The sequence below is a fragment of the Electrophorus electricus genome, chromosome 13 (assembly GCF_013358815.1).
Source record: "Electrophorus electricus isolate fEleEle1 chromosome 13, fEleEle1.pri, whole genome shotgun sequence".
NCBI classification, from domain to species: Eukaryota; Metazoa; Chordata; class Actinopteri; order Gymnotiformes; family Gymnotidae; genus Electrophorus; species Electrophorus electricus.
In genome coordinates, this window is record NC_049547.1 from 13,947,177 (window position 1) to 13,972,364 (window position 25,188).

Sequence of the window (25,188 nt, forward strand, 5' to 3'; positions counted from 1 at the left end):
AATAAAATGCAAGAAATGCAATACAAGAAATAAAAGCTTCACTATTGTGTCCTTTTCTAGCCGCGGGAGATTGCATGAAGCGGATGACAGGAGCAAAGGCGACAACAAACTGACCAAAGGGAGAGAGTGCGCTTGATATTTTTAGACTACTGCCACGGGGAGGCGGGTCATGGATGCTTGAGAAACAGGAGGCGAACAGCAGGTGGAGACTGATGCGAGAAAGAGGCGGGCACGGACCTGAAAACATTTAGAGCTGTCCGATTAAAAACGATATCCTTAGCGTTAGTCGTTGGCGTTGTATTGGAGCTGGTTGCGGAATTTTGATAGTCATTTTCCCTCGTGGTTTGATTTATTCTGCTTAGCAAGAGTACCGTATGCGACGTGTCGGTCTTGACAGCCTCTTTACACGCTTTGTGGGCAAACGAAATGCCCCCCTGCTAAACAGATTTTATTATGCAGAGGGTAAGCGGGACTGAATGCGTCCGGTTGGAACAAATAATCGGTTCTGAAAATCATCGGCGAACTAAGAGGTCAGTTGTGCCTTGATACTTTGTATGTCTGAAAGGGCGCTTATATGCGACATTGCTTCTCGCAGACTATTCTTGTTTTGTGAATAACTGCTTTGGTGTAGTCCTGCTGGGTGTCATCTTAGGCCGTAGGCCATAGGGGTTCTTCTTAGAGCTGAAGAGCTTTATTTATTGCAGTCTAATGTCACATAAAACATCGCCTCGTACAGCTTCTATCTGGAAAACATAAACCTTGCATCAAAGCTAGATTCAGTTTAATATAGCATCGTGATATATGAAATTTATTCCGTGGAATAATACAACGCAAAAGGTTTTTTTTTAATTATTATTTATTTATTTTATTTATTTTATTGTGGTTAATGTGCTTGTGCACAGTAGCGTCTGACGCATTCACGTGGAACAGTTTGCTTGTGTAGTGTGACTCATATATGTAGAATATCTTGCGTGTAATTGTGTGCTTGTAAGCTGTTGGGGAAACAGTCAGATAGCATGTCATACAGACAGACAGATGGATACAAATTTTTCACGCTAAAAATAGCAAACCCATGATTTCATCATTCTTGATGTGAACCAGTGGACTTTTTAAACGATACTGAGGTAATTAAACCTTAATAGAACAAACAATGTAAACATGAAAACATGTGTAAGCTAGACTGCATGCATCTCTGATGCTTGGATTGCATCATCCTTGAGCCTACAAACTCTGACCTCTGGACAAAGCAAAATACCCTCTGTGATTTTCACTTGACCATGTGTGTGTTTTATACAGTTGCATGACTTAAGTACCCATTTTTCCTCTTTCTTTGCCTCTGCTTGTGAGCAGCCCACCATGGTGGATCCACTGGAACCAGAGGACCAGAGTAAGATCAGGGATCCACAGATTGAGACCCCTACTGCAGCCTCTGAAGCCCCATGTCTGCCTGAGCAGGGGGAGGATAGGGAAAAGGAAGAGGCTACTGATGGCGGTCCAGAGAAAGCACCCGCAGCTACACCAGAACAGAGTCCTCAAGGCAGCCAGCCCCAGAACAGCGAACCTGAACATCAAAAGCTGCACTTGGACCTGTACAACTTTGACTCTCCGGCTGCAGAGGGCAGCCGCTATGTGCTGACCAGCCCTCATTCCCTGGAGGCGTGCGCGCGATGCGGAGTTAAACCTGTGGAGCTCCTGCCCCGGCTGCTGTCCGACTTTGCACGTGAGGCTCCAGGGCGCAGCATGCGTGTGGCCACAGGCATGTTCGAGGTGTATGAGAGAGACAGGCATACTAAACTCAGACAGTGCAGAGGCGAACGAGAGAGGCTAATTCAAGAGGAGAAGCGGAGGCTTCTTCAGACATCGCTCAACAGCAGCAGCAGCAGATCACTGGCTTCAAAGAAGCCTGAAAACACAATCAATGTTGGATTGTCTCAGCAAACCAGCCACAGTTCTATTAGCACTGGTCCCGACCCAAAAATGTCCCCCACTACCAGTGGTCAATCCAAAACACATACGGTGTCAACTTCACGTCCCACCTCAAAAAACATGCCTCAAGGATCTGAACATTTGTCAACACCTCCCTCATGTGCAAGTTCCTCCAATAAAGCTAGTTCAGTAAGTTCTGGTCACACACTTAAGGGGGTGTCTGGAAAGCAGTCCAAGTTGCCTGCTGCCGAACCTGCTGGGCTAACTCAAGGATCTATACCTGCAAAAACAGTTCAGTCAACAGGAGCAACAGTGTCCAAAAAACCTTTCAGCACTCCAGCAAAGGCTGCAAATACTTTCCCCAGATCAACACCAAAGCCATCATCTTTCCCAAGGATGCCGACGTCTTTAGCACCAATCATATCCAAATCTGCAGCACAAAGCCCAGCCAATGGCATCACCAGTCCATTTGCTCAGCACAACGGACATGTTGTGCCCGGCTCAAGAGTCCGAGAGAGAAGCCATTCTTTAGAATCCCTGCAAAGAAGACAGGAAATGGTTAGTTCCTCTACGGCTTCCACTGCTACCACGACTACAACCACGTGTGCCTCTTCAGAGTCGGCATCCTCTTCCTATAGCTGGGAAGGAACACGGGATCAGTGGGGGAGGAGCTCCAGCCCACGCACTCGCGCCTTAGCTACATTCAACTCCCTGATGGGTCGCAGCCTGAGCCTGGGTGACCTCAGCCACTCTCCGCAGACCACGCAGAAGGTGGAACGCATCGTGAAGGAGGTGAAGCGGCGCGGTCTGAAGGCCGTGCCGGAGCGGGACCGCAAGATCGCGGCACTAATGCTGGCCAGGTACCAGGAGGAGGACATCATGAGCCAGACGCGCTACGTGGCACACCTGCAGTGGGACAGTGAAAGGCGTCTGGAGGAGCTGCGTCGTGAGCGGGAGGAGCGCGAGAAGCAGCGCGCCGTGTTGCAGTGCCATCGTGCCTGGCACTCGCAGGTGTCCACCAGGCAGCGGAGACTCAGTCAGCAGGAGAGGGAGGCGGCGGCGGCCAAGCTGCGGCAGGCGGCTGAGAGCGAAGAGCGCCGGCGGGAGCTGGCTGAGCAGCAGGAGCGAAGCCGGCTGCAGAAGCTGCAGCAGGCCGCCCGTGAAGAAAGGCAGAAGAAGGCCATGCAGGAGCAGAACCTCAGGGCCCTGGAAGAAGAGCGGGAGGCCATGTTGGAGCAGGAGAGGCTGCTGCTCAGGGAGAAGCTAACCATCGCTGAGCTGAAGAGGCAGGAGCGTGAGCACCAGGTCCAGGAGGAGCGCCGCGGTCTCAACCGTGCCGAGAAAAGGCGCCACGCCGCCCTGATTCAGGAGATCGCACGGCGGGAGGATGACGAGCGCGAGGAGGTGCGGCGGGCAGCGCAGGAGAAGCTGAGCCGCTCGCAGGAGAACTACGAGCAGATCCAGGAGCGGCGCGGTCAGGAGCTTCGGGAGAAAGCCAAGCGTGAGGAGCAGCTGATCCAGAAGGCGAGAAAGGTGGCAGAGCAGCGCGAGCGGCAGCAGAAAGAGCAGACCGAGGCCCGGGCGCGGGAGGCAGTAAAGAGAGCGCAGCAGGCTGCCCTGCTGGCTGAGGAGAGGGCCCGCGAGAAGGCCCAGCGCGCCGTGCAGAGCAGGCTGGAGAAGGAGCGCCTCCAAAGGTTGAACCGGCAGAGAGTGGAAGAGGAGGAGCAGCAAAGGCGCCTGGAGTTGCTGCAGTCGATCGAGCGCAAGCTTGAGAAAAGCGAACAGATCTTCCGGGAAAAGCGTGCCGTGCTAGAAAGTGCCCGGTCGGTGGCACGCGCCTCCTTCCACGTGCGTGACCGTGTACGGGAAGAGACCAACATGCGCACGTTTGACAAGATGGCCCTGGAGGCGCAGTTAAAGGCCAGTCTGGATGAGAAGTGACAGCCCCGACCTGTCTACCCTTGCCATCGACCTACCACTAGGAATGAACTGCTTGAGCTTCTATAGTAGCCTCATCATTGAACAAGACCCATGTCATTGCTGGATCTGTAATATTTCATCACATACAATAATGATTTTATCACAACTGCTGGGCCACTTATGTATAAAATATCTTCTCCTTATTTTTGTTACCTTTGGCCTTGGTACCTGGTTGTTGTGGATGAATAGTTTTCTACTTTAGCAAATAGCCAAAATGAAATGATGACTGCATGTAAAGGGACTAGGTAGTCACTATTGCATCACTGATGGTTTATTTCTCTAAAAGAGAACAAAAAGAGGGTGCAGACTGCTTTGTAAGACGGAAGTGGATATTAATAATACCATATTAAAAGTCCTAGAGACCACCCCTTCAGAAATCTCTGCTCAAAGTAAGCAATGTCTGTACTATGTGTGATGGACAGCACTGGAGTGCTGACCATGCCACTGTGGAGTGTTGCCATAGCAAGAGAGAGAGAGACCTCATCACCCTGCAGGTGCTGACAAGGTGATGGAGAGATGACCCTGAGTCAGGATCCCTGAGCTTGTACTGATGTTCAGAATTCCATCCCAATTGGGTATGTTCATTTTCTATACTTAAATCTGCTTTAATAATGGAGAAATTACTTCTTTCTGATGCAAGTTGGTGAATAACTATCTAATACAGAAACAGTACTGATGATTTCCATTAAAAAAATAATACAATCTGCTCATCCAGTAAAACAACTCTTATTTTGAGCAGAACATAATTCTACTGCTTTAATGCACTGTCTGAAAACAAATTAAGTTGCCTTATGTTGTCTTACAGCAAATACATTGACTACACACAGAACAGTTGATTATTCCCTACAATTATCCAAAACACTCTACAGAAGGGAAAGAATGTTTGTAGAAATCTCCATGACTAGGAAAATGGGGACAGAAAGAAAACAGATAGTGAGTCATGCTTTAATGCTGTAGTTGCCATAGTAATGTGCAATGGAGAAGGTGTCCCAGTCCTTTGATGAAACCACTAGGGATCATGGGAATGTGAGTGGGTTGCCAGAGAAGGGGGGCAAGGGGGGTTGGTGAAGTGAAGGAGCTCTTTTCGTATGCATGGAGCAGAAAGTGCCATCTTATTCGACCATGTCTTTAGGGGACTGCAGAGCTTCGACTGGTATCTGTGAGAAAGCACCACAGTGTGGATTCCTGGATGTGCCTCCCAGTGAAATCCTATCAGACCATGACTGAGCACAACCTGCCATGGGCTTCTTAAAACTAGTCTGCAATAGAGATCGTGCGTAAGGGTATTTGCGGTTCATCAAAATTCATTTTAAATTAGATTCGCAATCCACCGGCATAAAGGACTCTTATGGAAATCTACAAAAGTTGTGCATTTCTTTTACTGTTGATTGAGAACAAGTCTGAGGTTAGAACATTGCCAAACACTGCTCTCTAATGTGCTGTATAGCTGATCTAGGCATCTATTGTCTGAAAGACAAATGTAAAAGTGAATGAGACATTTGATGTAGGTTACACAGGATTACAGTATTATCAGGACAATGTACTCATTAGCATGTGCAGCGATTCTGCTATCTTGCTTTACGTTACAGGTGCTCTATGGCTTAAGCGTCTCATACTAATATAGTATGAACCTTTAGGTGTCAGTATGTCAGATTGAGAAAAATCTATATAATATTTCTCTGTGAAATGTAATAGAGAATATTAAAGGTTCCTTTTTAATTGACTACCTAATGGGTGTAGTAGGTATGACGTGATCATTGAGTCAAATGGTCATGTAACCAGCAGACGTCCAGTGATGAGCATAACAAAACAGACAAAGCCAAGACGGAGATGTTAGTTACTGTTAAACAGAGTTAAGTTACGAAACAGTTTTCAATGCAAATGCAAAGTAGTAACATTCTTGTTTCATTCATCTGAAATGTTGATTGTCACTGTTAAATAGTGATATTCTTATTGTTCTTGATCATTATCTTTTATATTGGCAAATGATAAATACTAATGAGTGCATGTTTCATTTGCTTCTTAGAGCATATGTTTATCTAGTAGTGTGAAAGATGATAATGATGAAGATGAACTCTACTGAATGATCCCTCACAGTCACCAGAGGATGCACTGGAATGTTGTGATCCCATATACAGCAGTGACTAACCTAAGCATGGTTTAAACAACCAATCACTATTAAAAGACTACATTTTCTAAGGTACAACTGAAGTCATTGACAGTTAATTTTAACAAGCAAAAAAACCCCCCAAAAAAAACCAAAACAAAAAAAAAAACAAAAAACAACCTAGTTTTGTCTACATTATCATGAAACATTTCACTGCATTTCATTTCTGTATTTCTGGTACAACACAAAGGATGGCCAGCTGAAAGCAAATTGTGGTGCTTGGTGAACAAAGTGTACAGTTTAAATAAATCTTCCTTTCATATTGTGCATTTGCTCCTGTTCTGGTTTTGCTCTAGAATGGTGATACAGGGTATTTTGTCCAGCTATAGAGTGAAAATGTGAATAACATTTCCATATCTAATAACACCTTATGAGGAAAAAAGGGAAACACATTTTTTTTTGATTATATGATAATTATATGATTATTATTAAGATCAGTGCCATATTCTCTTAACACTTGGAATTGTTTGCAAAACACAATATAAATATTCCAAGATAGAATGTGCTGTAAAATGAGGCCAACATGTAATTAGCTACAGCAGAACTGATACTGTGGCAGTTGTCCATATGTTGAGGTGCTATGCTTTTTTGATCTAGCACTGCACGTTTGCTGTTTTTGTTGCCGAAGCTCAGGAGAGTAAATGTGTTCAACCCTCTAACGAGGCGGAAGCTTTGCAGCATGAGTGATAATGTTGCAGGATTACAGGATTACTATCTTTTTTTTCCTTTTTCTTTTTTTTTTAATTATCAGACGAATGTTAAATTGTTAATATTCATTTAGATTTAAATGGAACCAAAATATGTTCATGCAGTAACTACTAACCCAGTACATGTTTCTCTAGACACAAATACCATAATACAGAATAGTATAGGAAATGTTTTTATATGTTTTGAGCAGTAATAAAAGAATGTACTAACTCTCAAACATTAACATTTTAACAAAGTAAATAACACATTCCTGGGGTAACTCACGAACAGAAGTTTGAGACAGACTGTTGGCCTCATACTGTGAGACTGTTCAGTCCCATGATCATAAGATGTAGCCTCCAGTGGAGTTTTGAGGCAGAGCTGATTGCTAAACAGGAGTATTGCCACCTGATTCCAGATCTGTTCTTCAGGTGTTAGGTGTTACAAGAGGGTTTCAAAAAAGGGTTACAGCCATCTGGCAACGCACCATCCCATTCTCAATCCTCAGGCTTTACTTTGTCCTCACGGGCAATGATGTTGTAGACACGCTGTCTAAAGGACTTGTCTGAGGTCAGGCGCCGGGCGGTCTCTTTCAGGTCCTCCAGGCCGGAGGTGTCACCACGTGAGCAGACAAATGACTGGGAGTGTTTCACTGTGCACACAAATAGAGAGGGGGGGCAGGGGAAGTGTTTGTAAACACTGGTGAAACAACAGGCTGAAATCATTCCATTTAGCTCCAATTTTAATGTCCTAAAGTGCAACACTAGACAATTGTCCATCATCATGCCATAGCAGAAGTATGCCACTGCATTTCTGTGTAATTTGGTGTAAAACATTCTTTATGTTTATTCTAAGTGGAATACTAAGTGATGCTAGAATGTCGTTATTTTGTGTCTGTGTGTGTGTGTGTGTGTGTGTGTGTGTGTGTGTGTGTGTGTGTGTGTGTGTGTGTGTGTGTGTGTGTGTGTGTGTATGTATGTTTGGGAGAGGGAGATGCTTACAGCCATGTTGCCTGGAGGCATGCCTCTGAAGACGACAACTCTTGATCCGCCGGGCAGCTGCTTTATGAAGGTATACAGCATTCTTCATGATGGCAGGCAGTTTTGCATCAATCTCCGCAGCACAGATACACTCCTCGAAAAAATCTGCAAGCAAACATTCTCAACATTCATTGCAGTCCAAGTAAATTTTACACCAAAATAATAATAAAGACTTTGTTCTTTTTTTAAAGGTAGAAAAAATTGATTTGTATTAATTTTTAAAATGAAGACTTCTAATTCATGAAATTGCATCAGTAAAATGCATCTTAGAATTTAAACAGAAGTATGCTTTCAGTCTGATAAAATTTTTAGGCAGAATTGCAAGTTTAGAATTCATGCAACTTTCCAATCAACCAGATGCATTCCAAACAAAATGCAAAATGTATTAAGCAAAATCCAAGTGACATTTCCCATATTTGGCCCCTTTTGCCCTTCTTTGAAAGCCGATTTATTAACCGACTCTATTCTGCCTGTTAACAAGAGGCAACGAGATGTAGCCATTCAGGAAGAGCAGAAGAGGGCACCTCATGAACACGCACACATGGACTCACTGCGGAGGTGGCTGACGTCCCCTCTCAGTTTCTCATCCCGCTCTTGGCTCCGTTCTGTGCAGCTGAGGCCCTGCTCCAGGTCCTGCAATGCCTCCTCGGCCAGTTTCAGCCTGCACTCCAACTGGGTGCGGGACTCCATCTCAGCCTCGTGTATGCACACACACACACACACACACACACACACACACACACACACACACACACACACACACACACACACACACACACACACACACACACACACACACACACAGGTATATTACATGCATCATACTTATGTAAAGAGGAAGACATCATATTCTTGGGATGGTAGTGGCTCCTAAACTCTGGAATTCCTTGCCTCTACATTTACATAACTGCTCATCCACTACAACATTTAATACTGAATCAAAAATGTAACGTTTTGACAAGCATCACATATCTTCCTGTTTTTGATACCTTGCATTGTAAATTTGCTTTGTTCTGTTTGTATGCTTGGTTTCTGCTTTTTCTTTTGTTCTATTTTTGCCTTTCTTCTATGTCAAATTTCTCGTATACGTCTGCTTTTGTCTTCTTCTGGGCTACTTTGTAAAGTGACCTTGGGCCTGGAAAGGCACTATATAAATTAAACATTATTATTATTATTATGGTACCAATGACAAAATAAAGAGGGCATCATATGAGAAATATGTTTCACTGGTGTGAAAGAGTGCAGTACAGATTTCAGCATTTTTGAAACAAGAAGTAATGTGTCTGTATATGTGAACGTACATGTGCGTGTATGTGTATAGAGAATGTGGAATGGGTATATAGAGAATTTCACACTGTAGTATGATAAAACAGTAGGCAGTGACATGAATCTGTCTCCAAATACCATCACAGCCTAGCCAGTATTCATTAGACACAGATTTTCTGCGTGTTGTTAGGCTCAGTATTACTGGCAAATGACTGGGACAGTGTAACATGAGAATGACGCAGGACTGATTCAGTAATCTTTCAAAAGTAACAAAGGCATCCGGCTTAACCTCAGTCCTTACCTTCAGCTCTGCCTCAGTCTGCTGCTTGTCGGCAGTGAGCTGGGTGTAGGACTGCTGGAGGACTCGAGCCTGTGAGGAGTAGAACTCTCTCTCATCCTGCAGCACCCTGGCTCGCTGCTCATTCTGCTTCAGCCTGCAGGGGGAGACAAAGCAGCACACAGTCACCCTCCGCAAGCAGGAGAAAACAGCAGCGGATGCTCGAGTGCAGAGATCCACTGAGCAAGGTAAACAAAGTCTGGAATACCTGCCTCAGGTGTGGTATGATTTTTAACAAATCTAAAATGTGGACTGGTTTTTGAATATCAGCTCTAGTGTATCTGATATTTCTCTGATTCAGTGCGTGTCTGGTTTCTCTCTGAGCACTCAAGTGAGACTCGCTTAAATAAGCAATGCCTGCACAATCTGCATTGCTTCAGACAGGATACTACAGGTAGGGTGTTCTGTATTCAAATGGGGTTACAATTACTCCCCAACCATAGTATATTGTAAAGCTTTCTGTACTGAATTACATCAAGTCATAATTCCATCACTTATGGCTACACAAACTAGGAAAAGCATGTAAGTTAAAGTCATCTTACAGTACATTATCACCCAGACTTGCCAGATATCTCTGTAAATAATAGAGATTTGAAATCAATAGCCCCATGAATGCATGAGGTTCTCCATGGTTTGCATTGCAACAACTTTGCCGTAGGATCATTAATCAGCCTGAGTGAATTTGCGAGGGTAAACAGCTAATCCTTATTCCAGTGTTATTTGTCCATGGGGCTCTTGTGAATATGGTTTCCATAGGGGACTTTATGCTGCTGAGTGCACTGCCTGTACTGCCTGTACTGCCTGACTGCCTGTCAGGTCACTCCTAACCTCCAGGCAATCTAATTCTTCCCTGCCACTCCCTGCTCATGGGTATCTGATCGATGCTGTGGCTTGTTTGCAAATCGATGGACATTTCCACTCAGTGGCCTCTGCCCTCCATTAACGGGTTGGCCAGTGGGCCTCGCACACATGTCCATTCCTTCACATACACTGCAACACGTGCAGATAATACATGTTACTGGTAAGCAGGGCATAGAATATTTAAGTTCTCAGAAAACTAGCTCTAAGAAAACAGCTAACATTGCATTTATTCTGCCACTAACAATCAAAATATGGAAAATGTCTGATTTATGCAGAGGAGGGTTCTCCTTTAAGATGCTGTAACTTTAGGAGTCATGAGAGGAATCAAACTGTTCTTAAGCATTGTGGATACATGCTGGTATCTCTTCTTCTTCTGCCTGTGCTTATTCACTGTGGAAACATGGCTGGTATCCCTTCCAACTTACCTCTCTTCCGCCTGTTCCTTCTCCTGGAGCAGGCTCCTCATCCGCTCCTCGATGAGGCACAGGTTTCCTTGGAGCTGTTCCTCTGGTGCTCCAGGTTGCTGAGAGTCTGGGGAGGAGGGTGGGGGAGAAGGCTGGGAGGAGGCTTGGGTGGATGTCTGCGGATTCATGCTTAGCAGCCCTCGCTCTCTGAGCAGCTCCAAAGTGCGCTGTTTCTCTTTAGAAAGTTCCTACACAGATGCCAATACAACACTGCAGCTATTTGAATCTGTAATGACTACACCACTCGATAATAATGGTACTCAATATCACTTTCATTATAAATTAAAATGTTTTATTCTTGTGATCATTATCAATCATTTAAACAATCAAATAAAATCAGTAAGTGCAGCATGGTGCACCTCAAGAGACTGCTGCAGCAGAGTGGTAAGAGCGCGGAGCTCCTCGTTCTCAGTCTCCACTACCTTCAAGCACTGAGCCGTACCATCCAGATCCCTACCACCAGACCACTGGGTCAAATACAGGCCATTCCCTTCACACACATTTCGCAAAGCCATTTCCATAAGAATCAAGTGGACAAGAAACATAATTATTTTAGTCCTGCATTTACTATGTCCTTGCCCCAAAGTGGCATGAAATGGGTTCCAAAGTTCAGGTCTGGTCATTGTATATGCAGCAGAAAGCAAGGCTCACAAACGGATCTGCTCCTGCTCTGCCCTCAGCTCCATCACCACCTCCTCGAATTTCTGCCTCTCCTCCTCCAGCACCTGGTTCAGACGCTCCAGCTCCTGCAGGACTCATGCGTGTCCAGATGCCCAAAAGACAGCATAAACACATAACATTGTAAAAACAAACAGTGTAAGAAACAAAAATAATCCACACATCACACAGGCACAACACATTTGGCATGCATTCAAAAATAGAGGCATAAATATGCACACACAATTTCACAAACTCTGCATCTTTCTCATGCACACGTAGGCACACACACAAACACAAATACACCACCCACTTACCTAGAAGCTTGAGAAATGGATATAAATATGTTTACTTATACGAGAATATGAGAAATAGATATAAATATGTTTACTATATTTTTTATATATATATATATATATATATATATATATATATATATATATATATATATATATATATATATATATATATATTTATATTTATTTATTTATTTTTTTTGCTTATATGTAAACAAAACCTACTAACCGCCTTCTGTTCCTTCTGTAAACTCAGTTCTTCAGTCTCCTCCATTAGTTTATCTGAACAACAACAAAAATACAATTAGCAAGTCTTCTTCTGTGCCATTAACATCCACTAACACCACATACAGGCTTAACTGACTATAGATAGTTATTTATATATATATATATATATATATATATATATATATATATATATATATATATATATATATATATATATATATATATATATATATATATTTATATATATATTTTTTTTATTTTATTTTTTTTTTCGTGACCAGGTATTGCTTGGATCCAGAATTAATTCTAAAGCATTATCAAAGTAAGCCTATGGAGGTCTCTCTGCTTGAGATGCTTATGTATCTCACCCAGATACTCCTGTTTCTCTTTGGCCAGCTGCAATCCCTGAGCCTCCAGGCTCTCAATCATCGCCTCTCCCAGCTGAGCATTCTTCCATGTGCTGAGGACATAGCACCACATTACTAATCCTACAAAGGGCAGATTCACTACTCTATACACATTGGTGCCTTATGCACATTACAGCCTATGTGCTCTTAAGTTTTACTGACACATACCGTGGTACCAGTATAGATTTTGTACAATGTAAAAGTTGCTCACACATTTCCTGACTCCTGTAACATTTGCAGCCATTGGCTCTGCTCCAGCACCGACTCTGCTGCTAAGACTATGTCCCCCTGTGGAGGGGGATCAAAGCAGCCTTGTCAGAAAGAGGCTTCAGAGTTTTCCCACTTCTGCTGCCAATGATGTGTTGTAGTGTTAACAGAGGAAGAGATCATACAGTGAAATCGTTGTGGCTGATAACCATGGCAAAGGGCATGCCCTGATCGCCCTTTGACTCCACCACACAGCCACCCAAAGGAATAACTCCCTGCAAAGTAACAACAAAAAATGAAATTAAATAAAAAAGAAAAAAAGAAAAAAAAAAAGGTCTGTCTGCAAGTCAGAGAATGATCACAAGCTGAAGAAAAACCAGCAGGCAAAGAACAACCAAATCAAAATCCTTTTACCTCCAGACATTGCTAGACACAATTTCACCTTAAGACAGCTAGAATTACTTCAAACTTAATGGCTGCATTATTGTATGTAGATCTGTACATCAGTACATTTCAGTACAAGTGCCTGTTATTACCTTTGGATGGATGTTGAAGTACCTGTTAGTCTCAAAGTTTCTTTTTTCACTCTCAGCATAATAAAGCAGGAAGCTGTCTTTGATGATGAAGAATCTATTCAACGTAAAAGCAAATGGGAATCAAGGCCAAATGAGAGTCAGTGCCAGGGAACAGATCTGATGTTATGCTCTAGCACTAATAAATACATTATGAACTAGGCCTGGAACCAAGGCAGTCAGAATTCAACATTACACAGGAGTGGTATGAACAAGATAATGGCATTTTTAATGAGAATATTATATTTATACTGCATATTTATATTTATATTCTTATACTGTAGAATCTTTTTTTTCTCAAAATACTTTAACGGATGGCAATCATTCCCTTCGTGTGTCATTCATTAATACATACTAAGTACTGAAAGTTAACAGTCATTCCTTGATCTATTAATCTGTATATTTCCAGTACAGTACCTAAAATGACCAATGACAGAGGTATAGAATATCATAATGGCTCAATAAGGATGATTTGTGTATCAGTCACTATATAATACCTTTTACTCTCTTCTGGCATATTGCTGCTTTCTTCAGTGCATATTTTTTGTTCCATCACAAATTCATTTTATCACATGCAAACAGTATAACAATTTAACAAAAACACAGCCTCAGTATAACGCAGCCATATAAATCAAACCAACCAAAAAATAACAACTTTCAAAAATGAATAATATGCAGCACAATCTATACTATTAATTTAAAAGTTCTGGGTATTAATGACCCAAAACCACTACATAATAAAGTTCTTAATAGAAGTCATCCTGTTAGGCAACATATGGAGTGAATGGCTCACAGTACCTTCGAGACCACTTGGCAGATGGGCGTCCAAAGGGTCTTTTCCACAGCACCCCATGCAGCTGCACCTTAGTGCTGATGTCCAGGAGATCTGAGTCAGCCAGCTCCATGGACGTCCAGGAAGAGAACAGAGAAGGCTTGGACAAGGAAATTATGGCAGCCACTTTCCGGGGAGGTGGGGAGGGTAGGTTAAAAATAGCAGGATACACTCTATAGCAACTAAACGCAGCCTTGCACACACACACACACACACACACACACACACACACACACACACACACACACACACACACACACACACACACACAGGTCCAGCAATGAACATTTTCAATAAATTGCTGAGGAGGAATGACATGCATCCTAGTACTGGCATCAGCCAGCATTGGATAACGAAACACAAATGCAAGGATAAACAGAGACAAGAGAGCTAAGGATGGGAGAAAGACAGAAACAGGAGCTTTAAAGATGTGTTTTGCAATCAAAAGGAAGGCCAAGGCATGTTACTCTTTATGCTTTTATTCTCCTCATGACAGTCAGTCTCACTTTAACCGATTGGAGGTGGGGATGCCAGCCCAGGGTAACGCCCTCATTTACATAAGAGCATCCACATCCTCAGTAAGTGAACTTGCTTTAGAACCTCTTTGTGTCAGAGCAGAGGCATGTTTCTGTCAGGTGGTTTTCCACCTTAAAGAGTCAGACACAACATTCATCTATCTTCACAACTCTTAAAATAACTCATGTTCCCACTGAATAGATTTGTACTAAATGAGTAGTACAAATCTTAGTGTTCAGTGGATTCATTCAGGAGAGACCAAGATCTAGAGTCCTTCACCAACTTCCAAGTGTCTCTTAAATAGTTCTTGATAAAAGATGTCTGTGGCTCAAATTTGTCCAATGAGCAAAAGAAGACAAAACAATAAAAACTTTATTAAAATAATATGCACTTTTTTCCCCAAAAATTAAGACCCAAAAAAAAATTACTCTTTGTGGAAGGCCCATGTGAAAACTTGTCTTTTAGCATCGTCAGCCCCACTGCAATGGTGGAGCGCCATCTCAATACCCAAGAGCAACGCCTGCATTGGCATCAAAATATGGCACTGCATGTCAAATAACCCCCGTCGTCATTGATGAGATTCTAGGATACCAGAAGTCGTCATGTACTGATGCTAACATCCAACTATTGATCTCCTTACAATGATAAAACCCTTAAAATTTCCTTATGTACAGCTCCTAGCATTTTAAATTCCTGACAGCACAAAAAGACGCTGATACTATGCCAGCGCAACAACAGAAACAAAAAACACTGGTCAAAAAATGCCATAGGACAGCGTATACACTTTCAATAGCTAATCAGCATAAGGAACAAAAGTTCCTTTGTGTGCCTCTCAGCTCTATCTGTACTGTCTAACCTACTTTGTTCACTATTTGGGTTTCAAGACCATTGCACTTCCAAAAAAAACTAAAAAAAAAAAAATACAAAAAAAAAAATAAAAAAACCTGATGGAAACATAAAAAGTAGCATTACTATGATTCATGTAAAAGATTTATTACATTTCCAACACATTTCATGAATAAACCCCCTGTCCTTGCCTTTTTTCCCCCCATATTGGCATTGAGAACTGTGCTAAAAGACTAGTAGTAGAAACTCAGTACAGGATGAAGCCAAGTTTTCATTAAGCTCATTTGATTGCAACTTGTACAGAATACATTATATACACAAGCTCTGCTTTGTGCAGACAGAATAATTACAGTGGAAGCAGCACACGCTGCCTGCATGGGCCGAGCACCCAGATGCCTCCAGAAAGACATGAGCAGATAAACCAATGTGCGAGTAACATCTAACAAGCACAAAGAAGGAGGAACATCTTGAGCAGTCCGTTAAGTCAACTACACCCATAATTAAAGATGTTATTAAAAGGATTTTCAAACAATGTCAGAAACGACCATATACCATAAAGGTATCAGCTGTCAATTTATGTGAAGATTTGACCTCTGGTCCTTCAAGAGTATAAAATGTCATCATTAATTCAAATATCACCATCAAAAAATAAAACCGACACCAACTCCCTCACTAGTACCTACACAAATTCAAAAATTAAATAATTAAAACAAAAAGGGAAAAATAAAGTACAGGGCACACATGAATTCAGATGACCCCCCCCCCAAAAAAAAAGATATTAGTGGATGCCTTTTCTCGCGATGTAATATTGCTCTGAATTGGGGGAAAAAATAATCCCCAATTGAAATCTGTTATCTTCTCACCTGGTAGATGGTTTGACAAATCAAGTAATACTAATTCATTAGTAAAGAACATAAATATCAGCTGCAAGCCGTGTGATGGAAACAGAAAGCTGCATCAGTGTCTACAGGTTTCTGCCATACCATTCAAATGAGGGGTCTTATCTGAGACTCTGACAATACCACAAGTTATGCTTGAATGCTTGGTATTCACTACATTCATGTGCAGAGAAATGAAAAAAAAGAATGTATAAGCTATAAACAACTGCATGGTGATAAATTGTGTCTCCACTGTAATTGTCCCTCATTTAAAATTCCAACAATGACTTTCAGTTCAATTATGCATTTGTTAAAGAGAAACTAAAGAAAACCTTTTTCCAGGATACACACTGAAAACTAACTGCTTACTTTTTTTTAAACATAAACCACAGGAACAAAAAGAGATAGGCGGGGGGAAAAAAAATAAAACAAAAAACAATAAATGGCATTCAATCATGGATTCCTAATGCCAGCTATCAGCACACAGTGCTCTGTGGAAGGGAGGGGTTATCTTAAAGAGAGTGAGTTCATGACCATTGGATCACAAACTCTAACCTCAAGCATGTTCTGAAAGTTCAGTCATTTCACAAACCTGACCCCAACACAGAGGCACAAGAACTTAATCACATCCCTTCCAACCTCTAATTCGGTTAAACAGACTAACATACTTCCAATCTGTTCCAAAGTGTTTGGCCACTGTTAAGTTCCCCATCTGCTGCCTCCAACAGTTTTTCCACTCATTTTCCTGTCCCTCTATTTCATTAGCAGCTGCTCTAGTGCTGGTGGCCGACAGACAGCACCAGAGGGATAAGGCAGCCCAGGACCAGGGCCAGCACCTCCACTTTGCTCAGGCCCTTCCCTCCGCCGCCTCCGACTGCGTGGCTGTGTCCCCCCGTGCCGCCCACCTCTGGCAGGACGTGCACCGTGGCCACGTACAAGAAGGTACCGGCTGAGAAGAGCATGGCCACCCCAGTGGCGTTGACATCAGACAATGCCTCCTTACTGCTCTGGATGGAGACAGGACAGGTGGAGCACGGGATTACTACTTTCAATTGAACAGAAGTATGCATTTGAGTGGTGGACAGGCAGAACTGTTTCTGCCTGAAATGGTATACAGGTTTTATTCATGTATTGTATGTTTTTCTGGATACATGTGCATTTATATATATATATATATATATATATATATATATATATATATATATATATATATATATATATATATATATATATATATATATATATATATATATATATATATATATATATATATATAAACCCACACTGGTCAAATTCAGACATCCAGACAGTCTACTACTGTCTAGAGGACAGAGGAGGATGTCCGCTCCCCCTCTGAGTCTTGGATCCTCTCAATGTTTCTTCCTCATGCTCTAGGGAGTTTTTACTTGCTATTGTCATCCTTGGCTTGCTTACTGGGGGCTTGGACTCAGACATGCGTAAAGCTGCTTTGTGACAATGGCTGTTGTAAAAAGTGCTATATAAATAAATTTTACTTTGACTCTAAAGGAGGGTCTCCAGCTTGTATTATGTTATTAAATGTTTGAGGCAAATCAAGTAAATGTGTTTTCACACTCATGGACATATTTAAATATCAACCGCCTGTAGTCAAGCAATTATCTTTGACTTGGTGACTGACTGTAGAAAGAAGTGTCTACAAAAAAATGTACTGATGATCATTTTACTTACAATTCCTTCTTTTCACAGAAGTTAAAGAGGCCTTTGTAGACATAACAGTAGACACTTCTAGAAAGTGCTTTGGCTGAATAAAACTGGCAAGACCTGCTATGTTTACACAAAATGTATTAGACCAATTCCCAGAAACTGTGGGGTTTGAAATAAAATGGAAATGTATTGCTATGGAAGACATGCCCGACTCCTAATCCTTTTTAAAACATGCATTCTTATAGAAGTGCCTTATAAATACAGAATAACATGAAAAAAAGAAAAAATAAACATTTCATAAATTAATAAATGAAAATCAGCCTATTCATATAGACAATGTACATATTCTTGGTTACTACATAACATGTGAATCCAAGATGGCAACTAATCAAAACAATTCATTAATATGGTTGCCTCGCTGCTATGCATGTATCATTTGTGGTGATATTTTGAAGGGTTCTTTGTAAGCCTCTCTCAATGAAATGTATGACTTTCACTACAGGAGCTGGCCTATAGCAGCTTGGGTCATTTCAGTATTTTAAAGAAAGCACTACTACATTATTAGTTTATGTGCATGCTACCTCAGCAAGCCAACTTCGGGTAGCGACTTTAAGTGAGACAGACATTGTGGTGTACACAGTTGAAATACCCCTTTCAAGGGAACACTTCACTGAAAAGCTCACTATAACTGAGTGAAGTTGGCCCATTCCATCTAAAAATCTTAGTCAGAAAGGAAAAAGTTTAACTTTTGTCAACTGTAGCTTGCTGACTTTTGAGAACTGCTGAGCTATATTTTAGAATCCAAACAAATAATTTAAGGGCCTGTGTAATTTGGAGTGGAGGTATACAGAAGGGGTACCAGCTTTATGCAATGCCCACCACTGCTATTGTTATTGGTATCTCACATTTTCCTAAATAATTATTTTTGCATTAGAACACTGTCATGAACAATAAGTTCACTGGCTATTAGCAACACTTCTTGAATAGCATTTTTGGAGGTGATTTTCTTGTAATAATTGTTCAGATCTAGAAAGCTAAGAGGGTGAAGCACTAGGCCCTGCAGCTTGGGCACTTTTGGTGTCTAGCAGAAGCCTAAAGTAACTTCATAAGTGTTCTTATGACATCCATGAGGTTTCATTCCTGAAAAGCTGTTTTCACTTCAGAAAAGGTTAGACTCCTCACCCAGCCTGTTTCACTGATTGAAAACTTGTCTAGAGCTTTAGAAAAAGATTGCATGTTGGCCATGTAGTCCTAGTCCTTGTTTTTTCCTTATCTTAATCAGGTGTCATACCTGGCTAAGACCTAAGTATGTCAGCATTGCCAGGACAGGAGCAGCCAAGGCAAAGACCAGCAGGTGTTTCCGAATTCGGTTCCTCTCTAAACCCGCATGCATAAGGAATGAGACCAGGCCAAATGCAGCAGGAGCCTGAGGAAGAGAAGAAAGCAACATACAGCAACACAAAAGCTGAATATGCTGTCAACACACAATGTCTCAAAGTAAAGCCAAGCTGTCACTGAGAATATCTAACTCGTATAGTATACATTATATGTATGCCATTCACTACGCACTTTGATAGAGCCACCTACTTTGTATTTACAATCACAGGCCGATTCATTAGGCAAGCTTATCTTGCAGGTAGATTTTATATGTGTAGAATCAAAGACTGTTGCCATGCATTCTCTACCCAATACCTTTAAACCCCATTTACCACTGTTGACGACTACAGGAACACTGGTTGACTGGAACTATTTAAGCAAATAGATCATTCCCAACACAGCAATAACAATGTCACAGTAAAGGTATGGCAGTTGTCATCAAGCACAGCAAGATTTCTTGAGGGTTTATTTTTCCATGTCTTTGTTACTGCTGGGTTGACAGTGAGCTGCCCCAAAAATATCTAGCCATTCATCAGAAACTAAAATGGCCACATGGGGATTATCGTCTCTAACTGTGCACCTAAAATGTGTTTTTAATAAACTGGGTAGTTTGTGTACATACACTTAGCTTTGAGAAGGAACATCTCACACTGCCTGCATAAGTGGAAACCAGACTATTAACCTAGCTATTAGCTATTAACCTAAATTAGTGCAGTTCTTACAAAAATTCTATCTGAAGTCTATCCCCTGCCAATTCATTCTCACAAAAGATCATTCTGGCATGACAAAGTATTCATTACACTCTTTTTCAAATATTCATTACACTCTAATGTACAAGGCTGAGCAGTCTTGTACATTATGAAGCATTGTGTACCTTATGAAGCATGATAGCCACAAATACAATAAGCTGGACACTAGTCTGAGAGGTAGAAGCAGCAGCACCAAGAGCCACTCCATCAGCTGTACAGAGAAAGATCACAATTTCACACATTTCATAACAAAAGTGATTCTGCATCTATTGAGTTGCTATCACATTGCTCCATGCAATAAAACATCATAATACTTTGGAGGATGTAGGTGTCGCATTCTCTGGTGGTGTTTGGTATGTCCTCCTCACATGATCCTATTCATTTACCTGCAGCATGGACGACCAAACCAAGCGTGGTTGTGATTTTCGAACTAGCAGCTCTTGCTGCCTCTGGATCTACAGAGCAAGAAGAAACAATCAGAAACTGTGAACACATCCCCTCTGTGAACATTAAGAGTGCTCAAAAGCCTAGTTCACCACACGCACCATCACTGCTGTGCATGTGGGAGCTGCCTATTTGATCCACCAGCAGCATGAAGACAAAACCCAACACCAACGACACGCCTATGTAGGCATGGAGCTGCTCATGGTTGTGGACATGTTCGCTACTGGGCCCCACGGCTCCTTCAGCTACCTTCTGCTCCGACACAGACACCTCTGCCTGGCCTTGAGCATGGTGTCCAGCTACAATGAGAGAAAATATTAAACAGAAAATCGCACTTTAGCATTTTATATATTTTTTAATCTAAATTGTATATCATGGTGAACGTACATACAAAATTCTACCTACACTATAAAGTGTTCTGTTTAATGATACGATAACCTTTTTTTTTTTTTTTTTGAGAGAGAGAGAGAGAAGACTCACCCTCCAATACCTCTTCATAGAGTGCATGGACCCCCTCGGGAATAATGACAGCCAAAGCTGTGCCACATAACAGACCTGCTCCCAACACAGTCACCAATTTCAGTTTTTCCTGAAAGTATGAAGTTAACAATTATGGTTCATAATACAATTTAAAGTATATTATGAAAAAAAAAAAAGGATGCACAACAAATACAAAACTCGCATATCATCTACTACAATGATAAAACAGTACACAATCACAAACAAGTGATGGTGGTGTAGAGAGAGATAGAAAAGCCGAGATAATTTACTGTACACAAAGGCTTGCATAACGAGAGTTGATAGGGTCTCGCATGCAAACTTTGATCAGTGCTCCAAAGCTTACTGTGATATCCCATATTAAACAGAACAGTCTCGTGACTGGACGTTTAAACTGTCTATACTGGTTATATACGAGGCGTAAAACTGTTTAGCTATAGAACTGAGACTTAAGGTTAGAAGAATTGGCCTATGTTGATTCACAAGACAGAAGCAACTTCTGTTCTTATGGGAGACTCGTATATCACCCAAATATTCTACCAGCTAGCAAGATATCTAGCTAGCGAGTTTGCTGGCTGTCTCTCAGGCTAGCAAAACGAAAAAAACACAGCTATGAAACTTACCTCTGAAAAGTTGACAGCCAATGGAATGATTCCAGCAACATAACATCCCACCAACATAGCCAGAGAAAGTAGACATATCGAACTGAAGTCGTCCATTTCAAACGTTAGGTTAGTTTGTTTACTAGCTAGCTAACTAACAAACTGACTTACACGATGTCTATACGATAGCTACAAAACAAGCTTGCTAGCTAATTTCGGAGCCTTAACGTTATATAACTGTACCAAAAGTGTTTGACCAAGATAATAGTTACCAAGATAACGCGTTTGAGTTGAATTATGATGACACTGTTTGTTAATTAACAAAGCAAACCCCCAAATAAACAAACAAGCGTGAAACAAAATCGACAATATCTTTTGCTTGTCCTGATTAGCAATTTAGCAAGCGCTTGTTTGCCATCAAGTCGAATGTATGGACCGTTTACAATTCGCACATAAAGTCACTTCATAAAAAGTCATTGAGATCCCTCGACGCAATCGACTGAAGTCGGCTCTCAGTATATAGCACATTGACCTCAGACAATTAGCTAAGTCTCCTTGATTTTTGAGTTCTGGTCCTGCCACTATGGCAAATCTGTTGCTAGGCTCGTCAGCTCAAGTGGAGCACTTCCTAACAAGAATAAATTACCTAGCTAGCTAGCTAGCTAGCTAGTTGACCAGGCATCATTTTACGTGCCTGTTAGTTATCTTCTCCGATGATTGCCAACAATATCATCATGCTTATTAAAGCATCCTCCAAGTTATTGTCACAGAAAACGATTAAGATAGGCACCCATTCCACGTCTATTTAATAGCACCCCCTCATTCTAGCTAACTAGCTAGCTAGCTAACGCCAACTGTAACGCTGGCAGTCCAAATAATAATTTCCGGGTTAAATCATGTTCAAAACAAAAGTCGTATATTGACCCACAAGGGGGAATATTAAAGTTTATTTTAATATTACAGTAATTAATTAAAATACATGCATAAAATACATATATTTATTTTGACATTGGACTATTTATGCATAAAGACACCGGAAAAGCCCAAATGAACCCTTTTTTTGGGGGGGGGGGGGGGGGGGGGGGGTTGGGTGTTAGAAGCTCAGAAGCTCAGAAAGTAACATCTCGCTCTCTTGACCCCACTCATTCAACGAACGTGTGCTTTGAACAGCCTCTGATAGCGGTCAACCTAAAGGGGATTCATGAACGAATAGGTAAGGCGAACACAAACAAACCGAAATTCTCAAAACTCTAGACTATTGTCATTATAATACATAAAACGGACACTAGGCGGTACTACAGTATTATTTAGTTGCCATATATTTCTAAAGGAATAACATTTCTCGCTAAAGGAATAGCATGTTTTTAACAGTTTACTGTTTGTTTGTGCACTTCTGATCCGTACATATTCGTATTTAAATGACTGGGGTTTTAGCAACTGGTTGGTCTAATTATTTATATGTGAACAAATTTGCACAGGCATGTTCCTAAATACTTACCTGTTGCTGTAAAACACAGTGTTTTACTCATATTTTACTCATTATTTATTATTTCATTTAAAAAAATATATTTTATTAATACAGCCTTTTACTCTGCTAATAATGACCAAACTGTATAGCCCTTAATAATTAAATGCTAACCTCAAAGTATTTCCTTACAAATCAATATCATTTGAAAACATGTTGTCCATTAAATGCACTTTTTTTTCCATCAGGTTTGTTGGTATAGCACATTCCAATATACAGTTAAATGCTTTACATAGTTAATGATCAAAGCATAAAGGACATAAAAAGATGGAAAAAAATAAGATGTGTAATGTATAAATATATTATATAAACATAAAAATTAAAATAAAGAAAAATCACACTTCCTAAGAGAAATCACACTATCTTAAAAAAAGTAAATAAGGTGTGCAACCATAACAATGGCATTAGTAATAGTCACAAGAAATTTTGAAATATTACATACAGTATCCTAGAACTGGGATATTTTTGCAACAACATAGGCACAAATATATGTGATGGAAAAACACTTGTTTCCTTATTGTCCCTGACACTGGTCATTTCTCCACAGGCAAATATTGAAAAAACGGGTTGTTTTCCCTGCATGCTCTGTTTCAGCATGGCTAGAACACTGGAGACAAGCCATTTGCTTCAGAAGAAAATTGAGGTAAATCAATTTTCCATTTTCTTATGACTTTACTTCAGTCCTGTGTCAGGCTAATGACAGCACAAGGCATGGGACAGCAGTCGTTCATCAAAGCTGTTTGAACAGAACTGAGCAGCCGCATCCCTCTCTCTACTCATTAGGTTCAGCAAAATTACTTCTGAGGCATACCGGTATAACATACATGGAAGGAAATGTAAGTCATGATAATCTCACTGAGGCAGTCTCTAAAAATAATTGTGCATTTCCAGCTAGACCTCCTGCGGTGCATGTATGTGTTTTTGTCAGCTATGACTCAGTGTGAGTATATGTTGATTTTATTTATTTATTTTTTTTGTTATAATAAAGCACTGCTCTTAATTTATACTGTCAATACAAAAATAATTTTGATTCTGATTAACTTCTGTGTACTGTTTGTAATCAGATTCATTAAGTGTCTATGCCAAATGTTGTATCCTTTATGTGAACTTAAAAAATCAACAACAAATTCCAAAGTAAATACAAGTTATTAATGCTAAATCATTTTCAGAGGCTGGGGGAAATTTGTGGGGGTTTTTTTTATGTTTTGCATCACTTGTTTATTATCAATTTTTTCTTGTTGTGAAAAAAACATTCGTAATGCCAAACCACCATAACCCCTCATTCCAGGTAATTTGTTTTAATTCTTCACTCACTATCCTTTTCTATCAACTGAACAAACAGGTGGCAAATTAAATGAAAAGCCTGATTAAATGAGTGGATAAACATAACAGGTGCAGATGTGTCCAGACAGCTATACTACATGATACAATTATTGTAGTTACATATAAAAAAGCTCAGCAGGGCCTGTTGACCTCAATTTTAGATGAAGATGGCAAAAGTAAAACATCTAAGTGACTCTGAAGGAGAATTAATTATTGGGGCACGGATGGCAGGAGCTTCAGTCACCAAACCTATTCAACTGGCTAGTGGTTCAATAGGAAAATGGCTGAAGTGATGTTTGTATTTAAATCTATGAATAAGACATCAGTAAGTAGGGTTGAAAATTGTGGCTGACAGTGCACATTCAATGACTGTGATGCACATGCATTAGTATAATTTGTAAGGTATACCAGAAGAGCAACTGTTCTTCAGGTAACTGAAAATGTCAGTGCGGGACGTGATCAGACTATTTCAATAGGAGTGGTCAGGTAGACTACATAGATAGGGATATTATAGCGGGGTTTCAAGGCATAAACCCCCCATTAAAAGGACAAATGTACATTTCAAAGTTCAGTGGTGTGAAAACCATATATATGGCTCTACAGTGATGCAGCAAAAGTGAAAAGGTCAGGTGAGTCAACTTTCACCCACCTCGCTAAACGGGCAAGTGGGCATGGCTGGTGACAGGCCTGAATGCTTGACCCCTACAGCGAGAGGGTCTGGTGACTCAGATATGCTTTGGGTGGCATTCAGTTTGCATGGTTTGGGTTTATTTGTATCATTAAAGAGGAGGAAATCAATACAATGTTATTCAGACTGATC

The 25,188-nt window shown here is 41.0% G+C and overlaps 3 protein-coding genes across 8 annotated transcripts; 1 reads left to right on the forward strand and 2 right to left on the reverse strand.

Moving 5' to 3' along the window:
• The first annotated feature begins 222 nt into the window (after window positions 1-222).
• Window positions 223-8,367, forward strand: ccdc177 (coiled-coil domain containing 177). Of its 4 annotated transcripts, XR_003411362.2 has the most exons (4): window positions 223-530; window positions 1,351-4,481; window positions 7,748-7,831; window positions 8,282-8,367. XR_003411362.2 is itself a non-coding variant. In XM_027020570.2 (2 exons), the coding sequence occupies exon 2, from the start codon at window positions 1,357-1,359 to the stop codon at window positions 3,865-3,867; it is 2,511 nt and encodes an 836-aa protein (XP_026876371.2). In that variant the 5' UTR covers window positions 223-530; window positions 1,348-1,356; the 3' UTR covers window positions 3,868-6,340. The 4 variants fall into 4 exon arrangements, 3 of the variants coding, with proteins under 3 accessions (XP_026876371.2, XP_026876369.2, XP_026876370.2); XM_027020570.2 differs by lacking the exons at window positions 7,748-7,831; window positions 8,282-8,367 and having other exon boundaries at window positions 1,348-6,340; XM_027020568.2 differs by lacking the exons at window positions 7,748-7,831; window positions 8,282-8,367 and having other exon boundaries at window positions 1,351-6,340.
• Window positions 5,450-14,096, reverse strand: plekhd1 (pleckstrin homology domain containing, family D (with coiled-coil domains) member 1). Of its 3 annotated transcripts, none has more exons than XM_035533048.1 (13): window positions 13,894-14,096; window positions 13,060-13,153; window positions 12,709-12,798; window positions 12,528-12,604; window positions 12,278-12,369; window positions 11,911-11,963; window positions 11,380-11,474; window positions 11,088-11,181; window positions 10,690-10,916; window positions 9,368-9,500; window positions 8,352-8,496; window positions 7,762-7,905; window positions 5,450-7,412 (listed from the first exon to the last, which is right to left on the reverse strand). In XM_035533048.1, the coding sequence occupies exons 1-13, from the start codon at window positions 13,998-14,000 to the stop codon at window positions 7,258-7,260; spliced, it is 1,506 nt and encodes a 501-aa protein (XP_035388941.1). In that variant the 5' UTR covers window positions 14,001-14,096; the 3' UTR covers window positions 5,450-7,257. The 3 variants fall into 3 exon arrangements, with proteins under 3 accessions (XP_035388941.1, XP_035388943.1, XP_035388942.1); XM_035533050.1 differs by having other exon boundaries at window positions 13,082-13,153; window positions 13,894-13,914; XM_035533049.1 differs by lacking the exon at window positions 13,894-14,096 and having other exon boundaries at window positions 13,082-13,178.
• A 294-nt stretch (window positions 14,097-14,390) lies between these two features.
• On the reverse strand, window positions 14,391-22,379 carry slc39a9 (solute carrier family 39 member 9). Its single transcript, XM_027020566.2, has 7 exons — window positions 21,542-22,379; window positions 20,901-21,009; window positions 20,522-20,719; window positions 20,363-20,431; window positions 20,102-20,187; window positions 19,142-19,276; window positions 14,391-17,174 (listed from the first exon to the last, which is right to left on the reverse strand). Exons 1-7 carry the CDS (start codon window positions 21,635-21,637, stop codon window positions 16,941-16,943), a joined length of 927 nt encoding a protein of 308 aa, XP_026876367.1. The 5' UTR covers window positions 21,638-22,379; the 3' UTR covers window positions 14,391-16,940.
• Between the last annotated feature and the right edge of the window lie 2,809 nt (window positions 22,380-25,188).

Excerpts from the sequence above, each read along its gene's own strand:
- slc39a9 (XM_027020566.2), bottom strand. The coding sequence starts at position 21,637 with ATGGACGACTTCAGTTCGATATGTCTACTTTCTCTGGCTATGTTGGTG. Across the intron at positions 20,188-20,362 it reads TTTGGTCGTCCATGCTGCAG|CTGATGGAGTGGCTCTTGGT; the intron begins GTAAATGAATAG and ends TTCTCTGTACAG. Across the intron at positions 19,277-20,101 it reads TGGCTATCATGCTTCATAAG|GCTCCTGCTGCATTTGGCCT; the intron begins GTACACAATGCT and ends TCTCTTCCTCAG.
- ccdc177 (XM_027020570.2), top strand. The coding sequence starts at position 1,357 with ATGGTGGATCCACTGGAACCAGAGGACCAGAGTAAGATCAGGGATCCA.
- plekhd1 (XM_035533048.1), bottom strand. The coding sequence starts at position 14,000 with ATGGAGCTGGCTGACTCAGATCTCCTGGACATCAGCACTAAGGTGCAG. Across the intron at positions 12,799-13,059 it reads ACTTCAACATCCATCCAAAG|GGAGTTATTCCTTTGGGTGG; the intron begins GTAATAACAGGC and ends GTTACTTTGCAG. Across the intron at positions 11,964-12,277 it reads AGAGAAACAGGAGTATCTGG|ATAAACTAATGGAGGAGACT; the intron begins GTGAGATACATA and ends GTTGTTGTTCAG.